The sequence below is a fragment of the Tachypleus tridentatus genome, unplaced genomic scaffold, assembly GCF_004210375.1.
Source record: "Tachypleus tridentatus isolate NWPU-2018 unplaced genomic scaffold, ASM421037v1 Hic_cluster_2, whole genome shotgun sequence".
In the NCBI taxonomy this organism is placed as follows: domain Eukaryota; kingdom Metazoa; phylum Arthropoda; class Merostomata; order Xiphosura; family Limulidae; genus Tachypleus; species Tachypleus tridentatus.
Genome location: NW_027467782.1, coordinates 25,025,213 through 25,052,170, shown reverse-complemented (window position 1 = coordinate 25,052,170; position 26,958 = coordinate 25,025,213). Strand labels below are relative to the sequence as shown.

The 26,958-nt window shown below is 34.7% G+C and overlaps 2 protein-coding genes across 11 annotated transcripts in view; one reads left to right on the top strand and one right to left on the bottom strand.

The window, feature by feature from the left end:
- Positions 1 to 26,958, bottom strand: part of LOC143242898 (uncharacterized) — a 247,365-nt gene that overhangs the window by 142,409 nt on the left and 77,998 nt on the right. The window lies entirely within an intron of this gene.
- Positions 2,995 to 19,586, top strand: LOC143243064 (uncharacterized). Its single transcript, XM_076486799.1, has 4 exons — positions 2,995 to 3,253; positions 8,817 to 8,901; positions 15,545 to 15,639; positions 19,315 to 19,586. Exons 2-4 carry the CDS (start codon positions 8,846 to 8,848, stop codon positions 19,569 to 19,571), a joined length of 408 nt encoding a protein of 135 aa, XP_076342914.1. The 5' UTR covers positions 2,995 to 3,253; positions 8,817 to 8,845; the 3' UTR covers positions 19,572 to 19,586.

Sequence of the window (26,958 nt, the reverse complement as noted above, 5' to 3'; positions counted from 1 at the left end):
GGAAATCATCAGAATCAGAAGGTTCAGAGGACTAGAGTAGATAGAAAAATTGAGAAACGTAAGCTCCTGAAACATATTTAGATCCACAAGAATTTTTTGACCAGTGTTTAACCGAATTAGAAAGCCAGATGCTAGACAACAACAGAAGAACTTCTACGATCGGACGATTTTCTTCACTAATAAGAGACAGTGGAACTCGATTTATGTTTTCTTGTCCCGAATTTTCACAAACTACACATCGATAAAAAAATTAAAATAAAATCTATGTAAATAGAAAATAAAAAGTTATAGAGTATTTAGAAATTGTCTGTTTTATCGCTTTAAAAATCCATGTTTGTTTAAAAGAAAATGATTATTTATTACAGAAGCTTTATAAATTATAACTTCATTGTAGACACACAAGTTGGGGAAAGAATGATTTCAAATTAGTAATTAATATTTTATGGATATAGAAAACCGTCCCTAATTTAGTGGTGTAAGACGAGAGGGAAGGCCAACTCTTGGGCTACTCTTTTCACTAACGAATAGTGGGATTGACCGTCGTATTATAACGGCTCCACGGCTGAAAGCCATCACCCATAAGAAAATAAAGATAAATGCATTATATTATATGGGAAACCTGGAGACAACAGTATAAAACATCCACATTTGACCAAATTGTTTAAAACATACCAGCTAGTAGAAACTCAGATACTAGACCGAAAGAAGATTGATGAACCATTGGTGGTCACCACTAGTGGTCAAGAAAAGAAGAGCAAGCAAGACACCAAGACCTTACAAGTGTCAAAAAGGGGACATCCCGAATGTAGGTATGTAGGAACTGAAGGAATCATAAATGAAAGTCCCTCCATTGCAGAAACTTTGGGACAATACCTGGGAGAAAATTGGTACAAAGGAGATGGTACCAACAGAATAGAGAAACAAAAGGGAGTGCAATATCAGACCTATCAAAGACTATATGTATGAAAAACATATATATATATATATATATAAAGGAAGAAGCACTGGCAGTCACCAATAGAACTCAAGAAAATAAGAGCAAACATAACACGAAGATCTTACAAAGGTCAAAAGGTGATATCACGAATATAGGTTTGCAGGAACTGAAGGAAGCGTAAAAGAAACACTTTTCACTGCACAATCTTTGTGACAAAATATGGGAAAAATCGAGCTGAAGACAAATGGGTAAAGCACTTATAGAGCAGAGTATTAGAAGGAATTGCTGTACCAAATCAAACAGAGAAATTATACTGGGGAAGTGCAGCAAATCAAAACAACAGAATACAGGACTCAACTGATGGAACAAATTCACGAGTTGACTGTGCAAGGACACCTAAGAGCAAAGAAAATAGCAGATAGATCCACTAGTTATGTTCATTGCCCAGGAATCATCAGAGATGTGAGCAGATCTTGCTGGCCATGCACTATCTGCCAAAGGACATACCAGGAGGGAGGGTGGTTGAGGTGTTACTGGGGGAGATTTATTAATTAAAGATTAATTAATAATGTGATTAATATATGGTGAAGTGTAAATTCTTAATTAATATCTAAGTAATACTTTATTTAATTAAATATTAATAAATTAATTAGGTGATGGATATGTATGTGATATGCAAAATTAAATTAATTAATATACAAGTTGGAGTAATAACCAAATTTAATATCATTTTTTTTTCAAATACTTAATATGAAAACCCATGTTTCTTCCAGAAACGAGGATGTCATCAGCAGCATAATATGATCATGTCACTAATGTCAGAGGGCGTGCTGCTAGAAGTGATGCCATAACCACAAGACGAAGTGACAACATTGATCTTTTCATTTTTTTTTTTTTTGAAATTTCGCACAAAGCTACTCGAGGGCTATCTGTGCTAGCCGTCCCTAATTTAGCAGTGTAAGACTAGAGGGTAGGCAGCTAGTCATCACCACCCACCGCCAACTCTTGGGCTACTTTTTTATTAACAAATAGTGGAATTAACCATAACCTTATAACGCCTCCACGGCTGAAAGGGCGAGCATGTTTGGTGCGAGTGGGATTCCAACTGCGACCCTCAGATGACGAGTTGAACGGCTTAACCCACCTGGCCAATATAATTCTTATAACATATTCTGATAACTGTTAAATTGAATTTGAGTAGCATAAGTGTTTAGTGACTACATATATATACATCTCGATATAAGCCGTTCAAAATTCTTTGCTGTCAGTTAGCGCATCCTTAATCCCCTGACTTTATATCATTATTCATAGGTACAGTACCTTTAAGTTTATTATATTTCTAATTGCTTTTTAGAGTGTTTTTCTTATGATTTATAAATTGTTCCTGAAGTATAATTAATTTTTACAAAACTTCACCTTTGATTCGAAGTTATATAGTGTTACAGTATGTAACGTTGGTTTTCATTCAGTCAATAGATTTGTTTCAGTTTATGTATCATAAGTGCAACAACTGAAATGGTAACAAAAACACATGAATAAAAATTATTGTTTGTTTTTTTTGTTGTTTTTTTTTGAATTTCGCACAAAGCTACTCGAGGGTTATCTATGCTAGCCGTCCCTAATTTAGCAGTGTAAGACTAGAGGGAAGGCAGTAGTCATCACCACCCACCGCCAACTCTTGGGCTACTCTTTTACCAACGAATAGTGGGATTGACCGTCACATTATAACGCCCCCACGGCTGGGAGGGCGAGCATGTTTAGCGCGACTCGGGCGCGAACCCGCGACCCTCGGATTACGAGTCGCGCGCATTACGCGTTTGGCCATGCCGGGCCAATAAAAGTTATATTTTGGGAATTATTTTATGAGTTTAATATGCTCTCAGCTCCTCAGAAAGTTAAATCTCACTCAACTTTTTGTACAATGGGTTTTATAATAGTTTTAATTCTCTAAGTATAATTCTCATACATAAAAACACATAAATGTAAATAAAATATTTAATTTAAAATAATTTAAGTGTAAAAGAATGTTAACTTTTTAATTGATAGGTGTCCAAGTTTTTATTTGTGTGGCGGCAAGGTTGTATGAAAAGTGTGAATATAAATATTAAACATTTAAAATGTATTTAAAGTAATTATTGAAAAACAAAAGTATACATTTTATGACCATTGTATTTATGCTTCGGTTTAGCAGAAGAAAAGTTAAATCTTCTGTGTTACGGTGCTTCTTTCATTTTTTAAACAATCAGCAGGAATTGCCACTATATCATGTTAATTTAAGCCTGAAAACTAATGACAATTTGGAGTGTGACTAACTGAGTAAGTTAATTTGGGGTCTACACTTTATTATAGGTACTTTATAGAACGAAGTTTTATAGTTGAAGAAGAATAACATTAACAGATCCATGCACTTAAGAAAAGGCAAGTTAACAAGTACTATTAACTCGACTGTGGTGGTAAATTAAAACCAGTGTTTAACCTTTTTCACTGACCCGTTTGAGAATCTAATTTGAAAGCTATGAATCCCCTCCCCAGAAAAAATCACATAAATACATACACAGAAAATAATGGAGGAATAAAATAAATATTTTTGCCCCCAGTTTACTGACTCCTTGAAGCCCTTTCATGGACCACCAGTTAACTGTTATGAACCTTCGATTTAAACAATGGTAGAGGCTGTGATATTAGTAAAATAGGAAACATAATTGACAGAAAACATATATAAGAGGTATAAAATATTAATGTTTTAACATCTAAAAATAGTTGTCACTACTGTAGTGTTGGAAGTGTTAGAAATAAAATTGATGGATTCAAAGCAGTTGTGGAAACCGAGGATTTTGATATTATGGGTATCACTGGGATTTGGTTGGATTTGAACAATTTTTATCACATTTTTCTTTTGAAATACCAGGTTATGGATTATTTAGTAGAGATAGAGTATTGGAGAAGGGGAGGAATAACTATAAGGAAGGAGTGAATTTCACAGTGTTGAGTTAGAACATATTAAGAAAATAGCACTGGGTTTGAGTGTTTGTGGATTTAAAGGGAAAGTCTTAACTATAATTTGTTATAGACCACTAATTCAGAATATGGAATTTTTTGAGAAATTATTTAATGAAACAGAATGATAGCTGAAAAAAGATATTACTATGGGATATTTTAATTTCAAGGATATTAATTGGAAATACTTTTCAGTTTGACAGTGAGGGGATAGGTTTTTGAAAATTGTTCAGAACACTACAAGAGAGTGTTAAAGCACTTATATATTAACAGATGTTTCAATATAGAATACAGGAGATAAATATGACTGACAATTATAAACAATGTTGAAAGTGATGTCCGTTGGCATCAATACAGGTCTGGATCCTTCTTATTTTGTTTCTAAACACTGCTATCAGTTGCTGGCTTGAAATAGACTGAATGAATGCTGTTATTGCTGCTTTCAAAGCTTCACAGTGACTTTCTGAACACCCTGTATTAGATTTAATATTAGCATCTGATGTGAACATGATAAAAGTTGAGTTTGGTGAGTACTTAAGTACAAGTGACCATTGCATAATTAGGTTTGGGATTTTACTTCATGTAGAATTTAAGAAAAGAGTACCCAATTACAAATATCAGAAAAATCCATTTTGATAGAAAGAGACATGATCTAGCTTCTGTAGTTCATGAAGAGTTGGGAGGAGATCTTGAATATGTGTGGGAAGCATTTAGGAAAAAAAAAAAAATGCTTACAGAACATGCATATTCACAACAGAAAACAATAGGGCAATGAATCAGAATAAACCAGTGTGGTTTAGTAAAGGTTTCAGAGGTTGTGTGAGGGATAAACATAATGCATTCATGAAATTTAAAATTACTGAAAATAGTAAGAACTTACAGGACTAAGAAATCAAGAGAGTTGGTTAAAAAGAAAATTAAAAGGGCAAGTAATACATGTGAATGTGAGGGTTGGCTCAAACAGTGGATAAGGAATTCTTTAGAAATATGATGGACAAGCAAAACATGAAGATGGGGATTGGGCCTCTTAAAAAATTATAGCGAAAGGCTGAACTAAGAAGATTATGAGGTGGTAATCTTATTACATTATATGAGTTCTTCAGTTGTTACAAAGAAATATACAGGTATTATGCTTTAGCTAGAACACTTGATGTTTGGGGAATATATTGATGTAAAAGATATTTTAAGTTCTGAAATTGTAAGAAAAAAATTGGGAAACCTAAGAATTGATAAAACCTCTGGACCACACAACTTTTATCTGAGAAGTTTAAAGAAACTTAGATATTTTTATGTGTGAATACTAGCTAACATTTGTTTATAGGTCATTGAGTCATGGAAGAGTGTTAAAAGATTAGAAGTTGGTTAATAGTAGTTCAATATTTAAAGGAGGTGATGAACATTGTCCAGGCAATTATAGGCCATTTAATCTTACATCAGTAGTTGGAAAGGTTTTTGAAAGGATGATTTAAGATGTATTGCAGAATCACTTAAAGCAGTTTGATATAGTGTCAGAGAGCCAGCATGGCTTCAGTAAGGGAAAATCTTTAATTATGATAAGAAACCCACTTGAAGTAAAAATGTATTCTCAAGAAGGTTGATATGGGTGTTGAAACTTTGATTAAAATAAAGCACAGGTGACCTAAGGACGTTGAAAGGTTGTTTTGTACTTTGGTTAAACAAGACTTTTCCTTTAATTAAAATAATCTTCTGGTCTAATTTGAGGATGTAACTGTGAGGGTTGATGAAAGAAGAATTTTGAATTTGGTTCACTTGATTTTCAGAAAGCATTTGATAAGGTACCTCGTAAAAGACTTGTTACAAAAATTAAGTCAGTGGATGTGAGGAAAATGTTATTAAGTTGGATAGAAAACTATCATGAGTGTAGAAAGCACAGAATAGTAATAAGTAGCTTCAGGTCTGACTGTGTGATAGTTACAACTGGTGTGCTTCTGGGCTCTGTGTTGGGTCCTCTGCTGTTTATGACTGGTATTAATGATATGGACTCTGGAATGACTCTGGATAACTTTAAGATTTTTGGGTTGGGTAACTGTACCAAAGATGCTGCAGACTTACAGAAAGATAATTTGATGCATTGAGTCATAACATGACAGATAATGTGTCTCAGAATGGCTGATATGAGTATTAGCACTGTTATTGATAAGGAGAGAACAACACTTTGACCTTCCTGAGTCACCTTCAGGTCAACAAAGAGAGTTTGCAACTGATTGTTACCGGACACATCTTAGGGACGAGAGTATAAATGGTATGGAATTGTAGGAGGCGTTGCAGTTGGATGTTAGCTTATTAATTAGTATAGGAATAAAGGTGTTCCATTCTGAGATGCATTTTTATTTCAAGTGGATTTCACATCATCATGAATAACAGATAATGTTTATTCATAATTAAGGTGATGCATGTAGATTTTCATAATTCCAATTTAAAAACTGTGGTTGAAGGAAAAGATGTTGTTGTGATCACAAAATCACTTAAGTCATTTAAATAGTGTATTGTAGCCAGCAGTAAGGCTGATAGGATTTTGGGTAGCATCCATAGTAATATTGAATATAAGACAAGAGATATTGTTTCATTGTATAAATCATTCATACGGCCTTATTTAGAATACTGTACACACTTTTGGGCTCCATTCCTTAACAAAAATATTTAATTGTTGGAGAAGGTTCAGAGAAATGCTATTAGGATAATATACTCTTCAAAAAAAAGAAACGCAAAAGGGATATTTTTGTTATTTTAAAGAGAAATATGTGTAATAACGTTACAAGCTCAGAGTATGTGATGTAACACATGTTAAGGCACTGATTGTCAGACCAAAATGACTAAAAGTTTTGCACTTTGAAAACGGAGGAAAACATCGGATTTTTCGCCAAAACGCATGTGTGTCCAATAAATTTGTTTGAAAGATCTGCATGTTCTGCAAGTGCAACATGTGCAAAATCCCTATAAAAGTGACGGGTTCTCGGTTTCCATAGCTCAGTGTTAAGCGTCCGACATGCAATACAGTTATGCCAAGACTGACTGAAGCAAAACGCAACAATGCCATTGGTCGCTTGGAAGCAGGCAAATCTCGATCAGATGTTGCCAGAGCTGTGAATGTCCACCCAAGCACCATCACAAGGCTATGGAATCGTCACCAACAACATGGATCAACTTGTGACTGTCCACGATCTGGCAGATCTCATGTGACCACGCCCGCACAAGATCGCAACATCCGTTACGCCGCCGGGGACAGGACCACCACTGCGACGTCTACTGCCTCAACCATACCAGGGCTGCGTAGGATTTTTGATCAGACCGTATGCAACCGTCTATGAGATTCTTAGGCCCCATGTGCAACCTATTATGGTGAACGTCAACGACGTTTTTCAACATGACAACGCCCCTCCTCACACAGCCCGACTCACCACTGTCTTCTTGAGACACCACAACATCAATGTTCTTCCCTGGCCCTCCAGATCACCAGATTTAAACCCCATCGAACATCTTTGGGACGAGTTGGACCGACTTCTGCAATGGCGACAGACTCTACCTCAGCTTGCAGCAGCTTTGCAGGCTGAGTGGACAGCCATTCCACAGGATGTGATTCGTCATCTCATTGCTTCCATTAGCAGGAGATGCCAAGCAGTTATTGATGCTTACGGGGGGGATACTTGTTATTGACGTTGAGTGACGTTAAACTTCACCTAGTGAGCATGGACTTTGCCTTTGCAGACTTTGGATGTTCAGCAGTTAATGTGCAAAGTTTCACACATGTCATACAGAACTACCTGGAATAAACTTGTTGACAATGTGTCTCGTATTTTGCCTTTTGTGTTTCTTTTTTTGAAGAGTATATATTGGATATGGATTGTTCTGTGAGGAGAAAATCTCAAAATTTATTTCTCTGGATAGGAGAAAGGTGAAGGAGATTTGATTAAGGTGTTTAACATTATTAAGGGTGTCAGCAATATAGATCTATCAAAGGTTTTTCTGTATAACAGTGAAAACAATAAGGTAAGCAGTCATAAGTTAAAATTTTGGCAGTACTGGAGATGTTTGCAGTTTAGACAGTATTACTTTCCAAGAGGGTGGTTAGTGTTTGGAATGAGCCTATGAAAGAAATGATGTAAAAATACATGATTAAATACCATAAATTTATACTGACAGATAAGTTGGAATATGTAAAGAACAGTGGAAAAGTTAGAAAATCCAAAAATAGTGAATGAGATACATTTGACATATAATGTTAAGTTAGGGTTTGGGTTCTAAACAAATTCTAATGGCAAGGTTTTCATTGAAAAGCTCAACATAATCTAGGTTTCAAATGTTCTTTTTTTTCTTTTTTATGTTTTTATAAAGGAAAGATAAGTATTCTCAATTCTGAACATTTTATGGGAAGTTTTGGAATTGATTTCAAACATATAGACGTGAATCTCTTGGTATGCAAGTCTCATGTTCAAGAGATTTTGTGTTTTTAAACTCTCACTGTTTTTGACCAAACTACAAGTTGTTATTTATATAATACACTCTACTAAACTAGGTTATCATCTGTATCATGTATTCTGCCAACTGTAGGCTGTTATCCTTATCATGCATTGACAGAATATTGTAACAAGCTGTATGTTTTCAGGCATGTCATATATTTACAAGATATTCTGAGTTATGACTTTTGCTTGAGAAAACATATTTATGCCTATGTTAAGCTACCTGGGTTTATTCATCATAACAACCCTTTTTATAACAGGTGAAACATGCTTCTCCTAAATTAAGAGCCCTTTGTTTTTTCTGCAAATGTTTGTAGTTTATTATTTTTAAAACTGAACTTTATTAATTTAAGAATATGTAATCATTTAATTTTTTTTAATATCCATTTTCTTTATTTTTATAGAAATAATTACAAAATCAAATTAGTGAAACATGGAAGAGAAAAATACAGAACAACTTTCAGAGCTTTCTGGCTTCAAGATTGACAGGTAAGTAGAAGAAAATAAGATTTTGTGTATTATATTTCAGTGTTTTTCAGGTGTGTTTTGAATAATTTTTAATAGCAGAGAAGGCTAAACTAACACCAGTGAAGATAATTGTAAGAAATGTTGGTTACTAATTAGGAAAAAACATTTACATTTTTAATGCTTAAATGCTTCATTAAATGTTACTACAGTGATTATTGATAAATGAATATATTGTTAAAATGAATGCAAGATCTGTTGAAAGATGCTTATCAGATGATTTAATAAAGTAAAGATTTGTTTTGTAGTCAACATTCATAATGTTTAGGGACAACAAGGGACCTGTTGGTTCATCTTGGCTGTTTCATCCTCTAAACTAGACTAAAAATATTAAATAAATAATTTTATAAATAAAAATCTTAAAGCTAGGCTCTTATCATTCATGCAGTTATCAAGTTAAACTTGCTTAAATATACCTCTACAACATCCAACGCCCAGTCGGTCTGTTAGAAAAATAAAACATTCTTAGTGGAAGATAACTCCAACCTTGCCAAAATTCTCACCAGTAAGTATGGAAAAATGTGATGCATCATCATAATCAATTCCCTTTACAATCCTAAACACCTCAACCAGTTCCCTTTACAATCCTAAACACCTCAACCAGTTCCCTTTACACTTCTAAACACCTCAACCAGTTCCCTTTACACTCCTAAACACCTCAACCAGTTCCCTTTACACTCTTAAACACCTCAACCAGTTCCCTTTACAATCTTAAACACCTCAACAAGTTAACTTCTCAATCTCTCTCTCTCTCTCTCTCATTTTTTTTTTTTTTTCAAGGGAAAACAATATCAAAGATCTTGATCTATACTCATATGACATGCCCTCCATTCTAGGCACTAGTGATCCTCCTTCACAACAGTTTAAAGGTGAGGAGCCCAAAGTTGAATACAGTACTCCAAATGTGGCCTACCCAGTAATCTATACAATGAAATTATAACCTCTTTTTACTTCAAAATTTGAAAACCTAAAATCCTATTTCTCTTACCACAAACAACAATACATTGCTTTGATGGTTTAAGAGACTATTATATCAGTATCCCTCACCTTTATTACATGGTTAAGTTTATTCTAATTTGAATTATAATTCAAGTTATGATAACCCACATGCACTATCTTGCACTTATTATAATTTAAAACCAATGCCATTTATTTGTCCAATTCACTAAATTCATTTCACATTTCAAAATCAGCAGTATTCTCTTTACAGTTAGCAATGCCAAAGATTTTAAAGTTATAAGTAAAAATAAGTAATTCAATGACCATTTCTCCATCTATGTAATTTGATGCAAGTCAAAAAGAGCAAAGGTTCTAAGATTGAGCCCTGAGGTAACATGTTTGTGACATTAATCCAGTTTGTCTAAATTCCATTTGTAACAACCTTCTGCCTTTTTTTGTGCTGCTGCTCTCCTATCGAATTTGTGCACTTCTCCCTCACATGTATAAAGATAGTTTTTACAAGTATTTTATTTGGCATCTTGTCAGATGCTTTCTAAAAATTCAGATATATCCAAATCTACATGCTTACATTCATCTACAAAAACAAATTTTTTTCAAAGAATGTTTGAAAATATTTAGAATTGTACTGCATAGTCAATATTAAAGGAAAATATTGTCCTAAATATCATAGACTAGTTAGTCTTACATCAGTTGTGGGAAATATTTTGGAATGTCTGATAAAAGATGGTTTGCAAAGTCATTTAACAATTTTTATTACCTCTCTTGAAAAGAGGAAGGAAGTTAGGTAGCTTCCAATCCATTGACACCTACCCATTATTCAAGAATTTACAAAAGAAATAGTTGCAGTAGCTTACATGGTCAATCCCTAACCTTTTTCGAAACCCTTGGGGAAATATCATATAGTCTAAAAGCCTTATCATTCATTTGTCTTATTTATTTCTTGTTAATGAGTTCAGAATTAATGCAGTTATCTTCTTTGAACTTGTTTCTATCTCTCAACTATTCAAGATGATGAACTCTGCTCAAAAGTTGATTAATTAAAAATTAAAGGAAAAGTTGAATAACTTGGTCATCTCATAATCATCAAATACAAGCTTTCCTATATAATTCCTCAAGATAACCCATTTGTGACATTAATCCAGTTTGGCTGACCTCTATTTGTAACAGCTTTCTGCTTTCTTCCATCTCGCCACTCTTCTATATAATTTGTTCACTTATCTCACACACCTATAGAGAGAGTTTTCCCAACCATTTTATGTGGCATTTTGTCAAATGCTTTCTGAAAATCCAGATATAACAAATCTACACTCTTTCCTCAAGAGGTGATTCAAAACTTTGTCCCAGCAGGCCATTGAAGCTGTGATTATCTTTCTCTTGTTTATTTATTCCAAATTGTGTGTTGTTTCCAAGAGAACCAGATACTGGCAGCCTATCATAAATTTGTCCTGCCTCAAACAATTTCTCCATCTCCCAGGTTTTACTATGGATTCATTTGTAACCCTCAGGTGGGCGTTTTCTTCAGGTTTATGGGCGATCAAGATGGACATTGTGAATGCTTACTTACATATTCCAGTTGGTTGGCAATTGCAACCATATCTTTGGGGTGAGATATTAGTTTTGTATCTAACTTTTGGGTTTGCAACAGTCTCATATGTTTTTGTCAGGTGGTGTGAGCTTTTGCTCATCATCTCCATGTTTCGGGATGTGTTTTTATTATTATATGGATAACTGGTTGCTGTTTGCTTGTTTCAAACAGGAGTTTGCCCATCATACCCTTCAGCTGTTCTGGGAGGCAGCTCTAGTGAGTTGGTTAATCAAATTGGAGAAGTCTCTCTTTCAACCTACCCAGTATCTGATATATTTGGGTGTTTTTTCAACACACATCCCAGTCCGACTTTGACTTTATTTAATGGAGCTATCAATTTACCATGTTCTTATTGCTCCATTTTTTACAGCTTTTAAGGATCTATCTTTGGGGATGTGGTCTTGCATGGGCTCATATTACCTTTTCTTATACCATAGTCAGTAATCTGTACTGATGGTTTGACAGGACCCACACTTTGGAAGGTATCCAGGCTTTCTCCTCCTCGTTTGGGGTTACATTTTTTCCTGGATGTTTCCTTTTGGGAATGGAGGTGTAGGTCAATCAGCATGAACCTTCTGGGGGTTGGTTTGTGGCCAAGAAGCTTTATTGTGTCAATACTCTGAAGCATCCAGCTGTACATTGATCATTTTCTCCATCTTGCCAGCCATCATCTGGTAATAATTCATGCTGACAATTCCACGGTTGTTGCTTATCTCAATCATCAAAATGACACCTATTCTTGATCTATTTATTTTCATATGTTAGGTCTTTTCTGGACCCATACTCAAGATATCTTTATCATTGCCTCTCATGTTCCAGGTGATTTCAATCGTTTTGTGGGTCATCATCCTTTTTCAGATAAAACCTCTTCAGTGGAGCGGCCTCTTTGTTTTTTGTTTTATGTTAACCTTCCCTTCATTGAAAGTTTATCACTGTAGAAATGTTTTCCTGGTGAGGAGTTTTCACCTAATTGTATTACTGTTCCTCATATTTATAAGTCTCTTCCTTGGCTTTTCAATTGGGGATCCTCTGTCTCTTCAATTTTTGGTTATTGAGCAGCTTTATCTCACACCTTTTGTTTTTCTAAATACTGTAGTATTTACTTCTGTACTCTCCCTGTTGATATATTCATTTTGGATTCATCATATTTTATGATGGGCTGTCCTTCTGGACTGGGATGTTAATGTGATTCCCTATTTTGTCACTTTGCCACCATTCAAACCACTTTTAACTTTTCCCTTGAGACTTATTTCCTTCTACAATTAGCCTTTGGGGATCAGTGATTTTATTTATTAGCCATTTGTAAAAACTACACTGACAAACACAACACCAACATCATTTATAAAATACAATGTGATAACTGCCACAACTTCTATGTTGGAGAAACAAGTAGATAAATGGAAACCAGATTCAAAGAACACAAAAAGTCACCTTCACATCTTTTTTGAACACTGCAAGTCAAATGCAACATAATCATAGAAAACACCCAAATATTAAATAAAGAAACAAACATAGACTAATGCAAAATTAAAGAAGCTCTACTTGTACAACAAGTCAAGCCCAAAATAAACCAATACAAAGAAACACATTTATACCTATATTAATAAATATATCCAACATCTGAGCACACCCTCAACATTCCTTCACTGAGTTACACAACCCGCTTCAAACATGTGGTCAGCTATCGGTCAGTTACCTCTTTCTTTCTTTGTGAATCTGATGATGACCGAATAAGGTCGAAACGTTGTTCGCTCCTCTACGTAAAAAATTTTCTCAACCCAAACGAGTCGTTTTACATATATATTTTCTCTACAAGTGGGTTTTCTGCAGTTATGTGCAGTGAGATCCTTGAGGTTTTTTTTTTTTTTGCCCACACGGAAGCATTTAGAGGTGTTAGACAATGGCTTTTTATTCATTGGAACTCTTCAGTTTCTTGGGATGCATCCCCAGTTATCTTGGTGTAGTGGGCACATACATTGATCTATACTGCTTATTCTGGCATTTCTTTGTCACATTTTTTGACCATTGGGTATTTGTTGAATTGCCCCCTAGGGGATATTGTGTAGGCTGGTATGTAGATGCCACCAAATACTACTATCTCACATTATTTGGATGATCCTGTTCTGTGACAAGTGTTCCTCAGTCAAGTGTGCTGTTTCTAAGCTAATTCCACCATAGCAAGCACTAACACAAATTATTTTGTCTAGATTGTAGCAGCCTCTGTAGAAATACCATAAGACCATTTAAAAACTGACTGTATGATATTATTGTATTATGCTGAACTGTCATGAGTAAAGCATAAGAGGATCTTGCCTGTCATAGTTGATTTTTGGATTGAATAAACTAGGGTTGGTTTGTTTTTAAAAATTTGGAACACTTGGCTCCATATTGCATTGTTTCCAGAGCACTGTTTTTAAGGGCTCCCAGATTCTACTAGTGGAGCTAGAGAATCCTTATCATACCTAGTTTTCAGTCATTGGGATGGTTATTGGACAGAGGCTTTCCTCCAGAGTGTTTGAGTGAATCCCCCACTCTGTGGAAAAGAGGGTGAAGTTTAAAAGCCCTCTTACCCAGGTTCCTGGAAGTATTTTCCTAGATGTCAATAAGAGAGGCACCAGCCTATGTGGGAGCCTACTTGTAGTATTGATTAAAATTTAGTACCTGGCTATCAGGTTGGGTTGAGCATGACTTTTTGTCTTGATCAATATTGGTTTAGTACTTTGTTCATGGAAGAGGGACTATTATTTCCTTGTAATTCCCTTTGCAATGTGGTCCCATCTTAGGTCCTTGTTTGATCACAGTTTGTTCCATGACGTCCTTCCCATAATTCCAAGAGTAAGTGGAATTTACTTCGCTCACATGGTTGTGGAGTGAGGATGAGTGTTCCTGATTCCAGACCTTATGAGTTCTGTTGTCTTAGGTTGAGTAAATCATACAAGGTTGCTTCATTTCAAACCTGGAGTGTTTTGAAATTCTTTAGGTTTTGCAGAAGGTTTGTCCACTTCATGCTTTGATTGTGATAGGTTGGAACATAGCATTCTATGGCTGCAGGTTAGAAACCATTCATAAATGTGTGTGTGCATGCATATGTATATAAATATCTACTATCTGTTTGAGCCCTGGCTAGTAGTGATGAAAAAACATAAAATTTGACCCACAGTAAATGAGTTAAGTTCTGGGTGAAGAACATACTTGTTCTGGATGTAGTATGGTTTTTCTACTTTGGTGTCATTGCTCTGTTAATACATACATGATCTATGCAGAAGCTTTCTGTATGGATAATGCCCTCACTGGCATGTCCATCTTATTAGTGTGGGATTCCAGTTGTAATCTGAGAAGTGGTATGTGTTGAAAGTTAATTTCTCAAATTGAAAATGTAAATTCAATAATAGTTAACTGTACTCTCACTTCTTCTGCCCTTCCTCCCCCACTAAGAGCTGGTGTTTGAGACGGCATATTGAGCCAGTCTTGAAAAGGTAATAACATTATTGGAAGAAGTTGGTTATGATAGTGGGTGAATTGACACTGGTAGAAATTGACTTGAGACAGATATTACCGAGTGGATTTAAATGGGAAGTGAAGAACGGAGCAAGCAACAAATAGCTGTAGTGTGAGTTTAGATAAGTAGTATTGGAAATACATTTTCAATTTAAGGAAATATAAACTTAAGCTTTGATTACAACTCTGAACCATATGCAGAAAATAATCTAAAAATGTTGCCTGGAGCCATGGGATTAACCAATTGAAGTTACCTATCAAATACACCAGCCCAACTTAAGTAAAACCTCTCAGTTAAATCATCATATTAAGAGAAACAGAATCATGAAACCTAATCTTTAATAAATTAACTTTATCAAATAGATAATTGCAGTGAGTTTATGATTGTACATATAATGTATCTATGTGGATTTTGTACTGATAATTTGTTTAGCAAAACTAAATCCAACACAGTTATAGGTTCAACATCAGATCTTGAGATTTTTTTATTTCTTGTGTATATTCATCATAAACATTGCTGAATATATCTTGTTTAATATCTAGACATATTTTTTATATTTTTAGTTCAAAAGGAGAAGATAGCACAGGTGTGCAGGTTGTAAAATATCGAAAGATGTTGAATAAATTAATAGTAACAATATTTACTGACATCAAGAAAGGTAAGACTTTAAAATAACCATACATATATTAATATATAATATTATGTGTTTAAAATGGAATTTTATTGTACAAAGTAACATTTTTATAATTAAGTACTTCAATTGGTAGTTGTAGAATAATTCCATGTAAATAGAAACAATATTGACACACCAACATTACTGATTTGTCTTAAAAGCCAGCTGTATTTGGAGGAAAAATTTCACGAATGTGAATTTAATGTTCTTGATTAGACACATGGTATTTTGCATAAGATATTATAAAGTTGTTCAATTTAATTAATTCATGTAGGAGTTTAATATAAAATATTGCTTCATTGATGTCAGTACAGAATTGTGGTAGTAAATGTAATGATCATTGTTGTGAGATCTGGTAATTTGTCTAGTCAAGGAAGAAAGAAGTTTTAACTCATTCTTTTTAAATAAATTTCAAACAATAAAAATAGATTGAATTGTTAAATTGTCTTCAAAGAGCTTTTTGTTCATGAGTATGGAGATTCAGCATTACAAAGTGGAAATGTTCAGGTACACTCTGGCTGTCACAAGAAGTTGAAAAGTTTCACTGCCATTGCAATTTTCCACACAATTACACCACTTCTAGAATATGTACTGTCAGAAAAACACATCTAAGGCAATTATCTCTCTTTATGTGTTTCATAATTTTATTCTAACATTAATATAAGACAGATAAAATGTTGCACATCAGACTGTGTCATCTGTTTCAAGTCATTTCTTGTCCAGAATTGTGTTTTAAGCATAAAGTTTTTGTATTTTTTTATTTGTATAAACAGTTTTTGAGGGGTAACTGTTTGTTGTAATGCCTTTTGCATGGTATAGTTGGACATAATGAAATTTTAGCTTTTGTTGAAGAACTTGATAGTTGTATACAGTCTGTATTAATTTACCTGCTTGTTTGTTTGTCTTATCTTTCAGCCAGCGGTGGAAATTTTTTTTTTTTTTACAAATTTTCATAATCTCAGGTGATAGGTGTCTGTGGAAACCCAAAGAAAATGGTTTCTGAGTGTGATGATTCTTATAAGTCAGCACCTACTACCATGCAGTGTTGAATGTCATATCAGAAAGATTTTTATTCTTGTTTCCTGAAGATTTTTCTTCAAGAATGATCCTGATACGACATTTATAGGGATAAGCAATTGCCTGCAATTCACATTTGTTTTGCAGTTGTAGATAAATGGTTTCTCAAATGTATGTGTATATGTTTATGGAGACCTTTATGAAGTGGTTACTTAGTACATAAAGTTGTCACAATTATGTAAAGTTCATATCATCCAACCCACTTGAACTATATATATTTTTCCACATTTTTAATATATTTGTTAAAGAAGAATGTACAAGATACTTAGAAGCTGATTAATAGTTGTCTTGATACTTTTTTACCCTGAAACAAATTCAAGTATGTATGTTGCTTTTGAAATGTGACAGCTTTTACCACAACTGATGTAATCAGACTTAACTATTCATTTACTATTTTGTTTTTCATTTCTACTTTTTCTTTCTTCTTAGTGAACAGAATCAACTTTAAGTTTAGAATAATAGTGCTTATAACATTTAGAGGTTTTACTAAACTTTAAAATAAAAAAGTTATGGTTATAAAACCATCCTAGACTTAACAGTGTACTTTTGTATTTAGAAACATGTTGTATATTCACAATTACAGCCACTTGTGTGTTGATTTAAAGCTTCTAAAATTGTAAAAAAGGATTTTATTATGCCTATTTTATTAGGTTGTTTTAGCATTTAGTTTCAGTGGTATGAATTCATATGCATCATAATTTGGCTATTATTAATTACTTTGATTGGATCTGTCAAGATTTTAAAGTATATTCATAAATCTAATTATGTTTTTCAAACTCTGACGTTAGATACAAAACATTTGAAATGTGTAATACACAATTTAAAACTAGGCTTTTGGATAGTATGACAATTTTGAGATCAGTTACAAGTTAGTTTTGATATAGGTGTGTAGGAACAAATGTAAGATGTATGTTCAAGTCAGTCTTTTAGCTGAGTTTCAGGGCCAATCAAATCTAAATAATGAAAGATTATGATTAAAATATTGATACTTAACACTTCAGATTACGACAGTTTTTGTTTTCAAGAACAGTAGGAAATGTATAGATGTATTGCAATCAGTTGAACTCTCAGTTTTGAATGTCTTTTGAAAATCTTTTATCTTGTAAGATGGTGCCCCTGAGAGTACATCATAAATATTTTGTACAGTTTTCGTCTTCAACATAGATGCAGCTCTCGAAGAAACTTACTTGTAGGTGTTTCGCATTTTATGCAACCTAGTACATTGTTTTGGGACCAATTATTGAGTTCAGAGGACTTCAGTGAAATCCACCATACTTCCAGTGCTTGTTGTTGTATTCTTTATGATCACTTAACACTGATGTATTTCAATAGTCTTATTACATGTCATTTGATATTTTCTATTTTCTGCTTTCTCACATCAGGTGATACGAGAGTTCTAGCTTAAAAGTTATGATAGAGGGCATTTCTTATATATATATATATGTTTAAATTTTTAATACAAATTGAAATTCAGATACATTCTTACTTCTATCAGAGCCTCCTCCTGTGTGAAAGATTTGTACCACATCCCTTGTACACAGGAAATGTGTACTATTCTTTCCTGGATCTCAATTCTCTCATACATGCTTTCACACTAGAGCTGAGTGATTACTTGTATTTGATAATTAATCAATCGAGAGCTTCATTAATCAGTTACATTTAAAAACATTTTTGGCAGTAGTGGAACAGAAAAAAATGTTTTGTTGTGGGATCTGAGAGCCAGATTTTGTGACAATATTTTGATTACTTGAATAGGTAAAATAACTGGAAACAATAATTTTGATTAGATTATTATTTTCCTGATAACTGATATAATTGAAATTTCTATTAATTGATTGGTGGAATAATAAAACATGGTAATTATTGGAAACAGTAATATTGAATTTCACTTGTTAATCAGTAGAGGATTACGAGGAAAAGGTCAAGAAACATAAATAGGTCAGTAACTTTGTAGTTCATCAGGAGACTAGTTAAAATGTTTTTGCAGAAGTATTTATTTAAAGACTATTTTCAAATTATGTTAACTTTATAAGTTCCCTTGCAAGTTGTTTTGTTGAATGTTATTTCTTCATACATCTTGAAAAAATAGTACCTTCTCAAAATTTTATTATTCTTACTACATAAAAAGTGAGATTTAAAACTGTTGTTAGAAATAGTAGCTCATTGACAGTTTAGTTATATATTAGATTTTTTTTTTATTGTGATTTCCATCAGGATAAATTTTATGACAACTGCCTATATTACTTCAGTTCTGAATGGCACATTTTAAATTAATTTGTTTTCAGTCATTCTATTAAAATGTTTGAAGTTATTTTTATCAGAAGTATTTTAACTATTTTTACACCTCCAGTGTCATAATAAACTATAAATTTCAATTAAGAAGCACATAATATGAAGAACTTATTACATGTTTGTGTAATTTTTCAACTTTTACAGCTTGGAAGTTCTGAACCTGTTAAGATTGCTTTGTCAGAATACACTCTGAAACATTTACTTGTGTGGATGAAGTAGAAAAAACTTTGGTAAACAAATATGTTAATTTTTTTGTATCTCTGTGGATCAGTTGTATATTTTAATTTACAGTTGCCGAAGATCTGGAAAAGCAAGCTCCAGTGTCTCCAACTCTTTTAACATGTGTTGATAATTGTAGAGAAGAATTTCCTCACATTTTTGTCATGGAAAGACTGAGAAATAAATACCAGGATTGTATGGAAACTGATGTTGGAGATATAAACCTGAATGTGACAGCTCTTTCTAGTGATAATCAAAGTATTCTAGCTTTAGGTAGGTTGTTCACTTGGAAAGCACTCTTAAGATATGCTTTAGAAATTATTCTTTGATTGAATATGTTGAAGTAACTTAGTTTCATTGCAGTTAGTCTCCTGTATATATATCCTGATATTTTCAGTATTAATCGTATCCATCTCTGAATATCTTATGTTTTTACAAGGATAAATTAATCTCATGTTTTGAAATTTCTGTGATAATTAATCCAAAATTTCATACAAAATAAAATTTTAAATGACATAATATGGTTTCAAGTTTATTTGTCTGGATAGAATAACTAAAAATAATTCCATATTACTAACCATTAGTTTTGTATTGACCTCCTCCATCAAATTTGTGATGTTTAATTATATTTGTTAAAATTCCTGCATTCACTAATACAGTTTGTCAGAATATAAGTAACAAACCAGTAAACTTTGTTACTTGTTTTTAGTTATTAACTGAAATAGTTGAAAAACTCTATTTTTCAAGTTCATTGCACAAAATGCAAAATTGTCTTTTTTTTGCCATTGATTTCTAATAAAGCTTCCTTTCTTTATATGTAAAGTTTTAAAACTTCACTGCTGCATTATGGACATCTTGAAGCTTTGCAGGGTTAGTTCCTTAAAATAATAGAAGTTTTTAGTAGTTTTGTATGAGATAGAAAATGTGTGTGGGCTGCTCTGCATTATTATTTATTTTATTAAAGTAATTCTTTTGCAGTTTATGTTTTGTATATAAGAACTCATTCTGTTGTAACTTGAGACAAGCTTTGACCAGAAGCTTTGTACAAAGTGGATTAGGTGAAGGTACAGATAATGATGGAGTTTATTTCTTTTAAACACCATTTCATAAAGTAGTAAAAGAAGGGAGAGAGAAGTTTTATTTGTTAAATAGAATAAAATACCTTCTATTAACATTTCTATAGAATCTACCTCTGACCTTGCATTAGTAAAGATTTATAACTCATAAAACTCACACTCATTTGAAACAAATATTTTATCACACTTATAATAGTGATGGGTCCTATTTGAAATATAAATTTTATTTCTTTGGTCAGTTTATGATTTACAATACAATAACAACCACCACGTAACATAACTATTTACTAGGCTATTACACATGACTTGGTATTTATGCCCCTCAGTGTGGATTCCTGTGCATGGTGAGGGGACCTCTTAGAAAAGGTTCTGTACTTTCAGTTTACCTCTTCTGGGATCTAAACATCCACCTGCGTGTTTGTCGGTGTGTGGTGACCCACGAAGGGGAGGAGAGGATCCTGCTGGTTGAGATGTCAAACTCCAACACACCATTTTGGCCTTGAATTCCTGTAGATAGGCAGTCTTGAAGTGGCCCCCCAAGATCAATTGGCTAGTCTGTTTGGGCCAGGGTCAACTGAGTGCCAATGTAGGACATCCTCCATGAGTGTAGTGGATATTATGTCTGATACTGATGTTCAGGTATAGTGCTCATGAAACCCTGGAGTCACTGCAGTGACCTTACATGGCACTGTAGTGCATCCCCTCATAGGGCCCCATGGTGGGTGGGGTCAGTGGGCACCTAAATATTCTTTTTTTATTATGGATACCCCTCAAATAAAAAAAATGAACATGCATGACAGCATAGAGAAAAATCCAACTACTGGAAAACGACCACATATTGATGATCTGTATGGTCAAACTCACAACTTGGATCTGTCCTGCAATTTTTAATTATACATTCTCCTACTGGAAAGCCCTTAGGACAGATGTCTCCATTTTTTATTCAGAAGGGTTTAGAGGGACTTGCTGACTCTCTTAAATCAGTAAAAAAAATTATGGTCTGGGGACATTTTAGTGGAAACAGCTTCATGACAACATTTCAAACTCCTTGAAATCGAAGGCCTTTGGAGATATACCCATTGAGGTTACTCCTCATTCTACTTTGAATTCTTCCAGAGGAGTTATAGCTGAGAGGGATTTAAAGACCATTCCAGAGTCTGAGATCCTCTCAGGTTTCACCAGCCAAGGTGTTACAGCTGCTCATCGAATTTTTACTCATACATACAGGATTATGGAGCTGACAGATGTTCTAACATTAACATTTACAACATCACGTCCTCCTACCAAAATGAAGGCAGGATATCTGAATTGTAAGGTACAGCCTTATATCCCTAACCCTGTTAGATATTTTCATTTTCATCGATTTGGTCATTTGAAAACATCTTGCCATGGTTCCTTGACATGTGCCCTTTGTGCTGGTAAAGACCATGATGCTTTTGAATGCCAACAAGAACTACATTGTATTAACTGTAATGGTCCACATCCTTCCAATTTCACTTCTTGTCCTAAATGGGTGGAAGAGAAAGAAATACAACGTCTGAAGGCAGTTAACAATATTACTTATCCAGAGGCTTAGAAATTACTCTAGACAATTCCATCTTGGACTTATGTTGCTGCAGTCCATTCCACTACTACAGCAGGAGTCCAGACAGACTTTCCATGTCTCCTACAGAATCCTTAATAGCACACCTTAATCTAGTACCCTACAAAATCAACAAAGTTAATGAATTAGTATCTACTTCTATATCTGTCCATTCCACATCTTTCAGTCATTGCCAAACTTCACCTTGTTCAAGTCCAGGTGTTTCCATTTGGTTTTCCTCTCTTGACACCCCATAAATTTAAAACCCCATTTGTTCATGTCCTCAATCACTGGAACTTGTGTCTACAAACTCTGACCTGCCTACTCGATCCAGAGCAGGATCATTAGAGGGTGACCGACCAACACCCAGTAAAGAAAAAAGCATGGTAGCAAGCAGAAGGTCTCTGTGCCATATTCTCCTCCAAAATAAATAAAAATGGCCACGCTAATCCAATGGAACTGTTGAGGTTTTCCACCAAATGTGAATGACATCAAGGATTTGATTGACTTTTATTATCCCAAATGTCTTTCTTTACAGGAAACATTTTTAAAACCTACTAATACAGTCACAATTTGACAATACTCCTTTTACTGAAATAACAGGTCATATGTAGGACAAAGACATGAAGTAGCACTGCTGGTTGATCAACATGTGTTCACCCGGTCCTTGTTTTTGAAGACGCCCTTGTAGGCTGTAGCCATCCATATCTCCTTAGGTCATATTATCACTGTTTGCTTTCTGTAACTTACTCCTGGAATACATTATCATCCCTCAGACCTTGATGCCTTAATTGAGTTCAGTATTGAAACTATACAATACATGAATTGTACAATCTATACTGATTCACTCAGAACATGAGATATATTGAGCAGCAGCTGCAGAATGCCCTCAATTGTTCACTGAAGTGAACCACAGCAAATGACTTTACCTTCTCTCTCTCTAAAACCGTTTGCATGCACTTTTGCTGTCAATGGGGTATTCACCCTGATCCTCAACTCCATATAGGTGAAGTTGTGCTGCCTGTGGTCTCTGAGACTAAGTTCTCGGGGCTTATCTTTGACCGTAAGCTGACTTTTATACTACACATCAAGCAGCTATGGGTCAAATGTACAAGAGCACTGAACATCCTCTGTGTCCTCTCTACCACCACTGGGGAAGCGGATTGACATTCTATGCAAAAGATATATCGTGCTCTTATTCGATCGAAACTCAACCAGGGATCACTGGTCTATGGCTCTACCAGACCATCGGCCTTAATGGTGCTAGACTCTATTCATCATCAAGGACTTCAGCTCTGCACTGGGGCTTTCTGCACTTCCCCAGTTCAGAGCTTATACATAGTCTCATGAACCTTCTCTGCATCTCTGCCATTTGCAGTTGTCTTTACTGTATGCTTTGAAACTTCATTCCTTACCAAAGCATCCCACCTGGGGTTGTGTTTTCATTCCTTGATGGGCCATACTTTTTCAGACCAAACAGTCTGCCATTGCTCTTTTTGGTCTTCGTATCAAGGTGCAGTTGGATAAATTGGGTCTGTCCTTGGATAACATTGCTGTATCTGCTGGTCAGCCCATCCCACCATGGCTTCTTGCAGTCCCCAATTGTGAACTATCTTAAAGTCATCTGAGAAAAGTAGACAAACCTGATTGGAAATACTCTCTGCTATTTGCTCAACACCTTTTGAACCATCTTTCCATTCCTATTTATACAGATAGTTCGAAATCAGATGACTGTGTGGACTCTGCCATGGTTTGTTGTGGTTTGGTGGTTACGCACAGAATCCCCTCTACAGCTCCTGTGTTCACTGCTGAACTGTATGCCATTTCTCTTGCCCTGGATCACATAGAAGCTAAGCAGTACTCGAACTGCATGATTCATACTGATTCACTTAGTTCTCTGCTGGCCATGGAATTGGTTCACACCCTGTTGTTACCAATATTCAAAACCGACTGGCCCATTTCTCTTTAACATCTACTTCTATCCAGTTTTTTTTGGATGCGGGCCATGATGTTATTTGCAGGAACGAGCTTACCGACACTGCAGCTAAGTCTATCTGCTCTGGCACTCACACCACTGTATCCTATTTTATACATGGACTAGGGTCCTGTATTCAAGGTTTGGCTCCATGCCAGTTGGCAGTTGACTTGGAGTGAGCAATGCAAAACAAGCTTTTCCAAATAAAACTCCATATTGGACTTTGGCCATCTTGTTACCATAAGGATAGGAAGGAGGAAGTTGTTCTAACTAGACTACGCATTGGTCACAATTTTTAACTCATTGATTTCTTTTATCTGGAACTGATTGACCAATGTGTAGTTTGTGTAAAACTCAGATCACAATAAGCCACTTTTACTTTCTTGTCATCATTATGATATACAACAGCGGCACTATTTTAAGCATGTTCTGTCCCAAGGTTTGTTAGTAACATTAGACAGTGTTATTGGTAATGGTAACACTGTCCACCTTGGTAAAGTTTTAGTTTTTTAAAGGCTATTTATCTTTTAATGCCATTTAAGTTTTTTAATTTATACTTTACACCTTTTTAATGTGGCTCCCTTTTAAAGATCACAGTTCATTTAGTTCAATTTGAAATTAGAAACTGACCATAACATTAAGTAACTTCTGAAACCAGGACTGGAAAGGCCAACTTCAGGTGACTGACGGTGGTTTTGTAGTTACCTGTTAGTCTTCCTGGCGAGTCCATTACAATTTGAATTACTGTAGTTTTTCTCTTGATGTTGCAGGTTAGATCTAAACATTGGTTTTATGCTATTTATTTATTTATTTTTTAACTTTGTTTTGTTTTACCTTAATTTCCTTTTATGAATTTTACTGAATTTACTTTTACCTTTTTACTGGACATTTGGTGCAGGTAGCCTCTCTGCTTTGTGCCATAAAACACTAAATCAACCAAGCAACCATTCAGCTGTCTATTGGCCCTGACATCATTCCATGTTAGTTACTATCCTATTCTTATCAATATGCAAAACAAACTGGCCCATCTCTCCCTATCATCTATCTCTGTGCAGTTTTTTGGATACCAGCTCATGTTGGTATTCATGGGAATGAGCTAGCTGACAGTGGCAAAGTCCATCTGCTTTGGCTCTGTCACCACCATACCTGTTCCATACGTGGACTATCGGTCCAGTTATCAAAACCCAACTGTACACCAATTGTCAGTCAACCTGGAGTGAGCAATGAAATAATAAGCTTTTTGAAATCAAGTCTTTTTTTAGCTTTTTGGCCATCCTGTTTCTGTAAAGATCGAAGGGAGGAAGTTGTTTTCACTAGGCTATGCATAGGTCACAGTTTTATAACTTACCACTTCCTTTATCTGGTACTGATGCACCAATGTGTGGTCTGTGTGGCACTCAGGTCACAGACATACATATTTTATCATCATGCCGTTGTTACAACCAAGAACGATGATGCCATTTCCAACATATTTTTTAAGGTAGGTTTGCCCTTGACATTAGCCAATGTCATATTTGATACTGACTGCCTCACTCATGTTTTTACATTTTTAAGAACCATTGGCATTTTTAACTTAATTTGAGGTTTTTCTTGGACTATATACTGTTTTAGCATGATATCTTTTACACATTTTAATTTTATTTTGACCTGAACCCAGGACTGGAAAGGCCAACTTCAGGTGACTGACAGCAAGTTTGAACTTCATGCTTCAGTCTTCCTGGCAGGTCTTAATTTTACACATTTTATGTATTTTTACCTTAATTTCCATATACCACTGTAGTATTCTACATCTTGTTTGGCACAGATAGCCTAGTAGCTTCATGCCAATAAACATGAAATACCTACCTACTTTGTATTTATTGGTCAAAATGTAGTATTTATACATGTATACCCAAGTAGATTAAATGACATCATGTGCTAGGATACGTTGTTTAAAGGACCGACACACTGAGAAAGTGTCTAAATTATTAAAACTGTAAGAAACATATTTTCCAAAACATAGTTATCTACTCTCAGATTACAGTTATTAATCAACTGCCATGGTTTCTTCTTTTGCCCATCTTAGCTTTGGTCTGATTTTTCTCATTTGCTCTTGTCTTTTATACCCTACTTAGTTGTTCTTGGCAAATTGTGTCTTGTGACACTTTCCACCTGCATCAATATGCATTGTATCCTAGTATTGTACATAAGCATCTCATTCAGATAATGTTATCAATTTTTCTTAACAGAGTGTGTAATAATGGATTTCTCTGTACTGCAGTCATTGGAAATATTTTGAATGTTCTTCCTTTCATTTATTCTGTTGACTTCTCAGGAGGCCACTTTGGGATAAGCTGCTTCTGACTACTTTTCTTTAGTTGATATATTGAGTGTTTTATGTTTTGAGTCTGCATTTTACTAGATGCTAAAAGGTCTGGCGGCAAATGCTTTTTTTTTTTTTCTTTTTACACCCACTGACATTATGGTTCATATAGAGAGGTTTAATCCTCAATTATATGAAGGAACATCTATACCTTGTTCACCATGGTTATCTGAACTACTTGAATTAGTCTACAAACTGCCAGGTAGAAGCATATTCTAACTGAAAAAAACAAAAACAAAAAAACTTCTGAGCTTGGAAATGTGGAGTTCTGGATTGGAGTCTGTAGTTAACTTGATTATATTACAACTCTATAGGATTTCTCTTGTCTGAAATATAATCTCAAATTATTTACTACTCCTCTAAACGTTGTTAGAAAGATTGTCAGGATCACCATGTTCACAGATGGACAATTTTTAGCATGCACAGTAGTTCAGTTGTCTACTTCTACATCTACCCATGTTATTGTAGGCATCTTACTATTCCTTGGTCCTGCAAGGGATCATATCTCCACCCCTATTTAAGGATCCCATCATCAGCCCCTTGGTCCACTGGTGCCCAGAGTAGCTCTGTCTGTATCCAAGGATTCTGCTGCTTGTTTGGAATGCTGCCAGCAGATTTAGTGACTGTTGTATGACTTTGGGGTCTGTTGGGTTTTCTCTGAGAATGTTTAGATATATGGTGAGCCTTACCATTGATCTATGGGCACTATATGTCCTCGAGT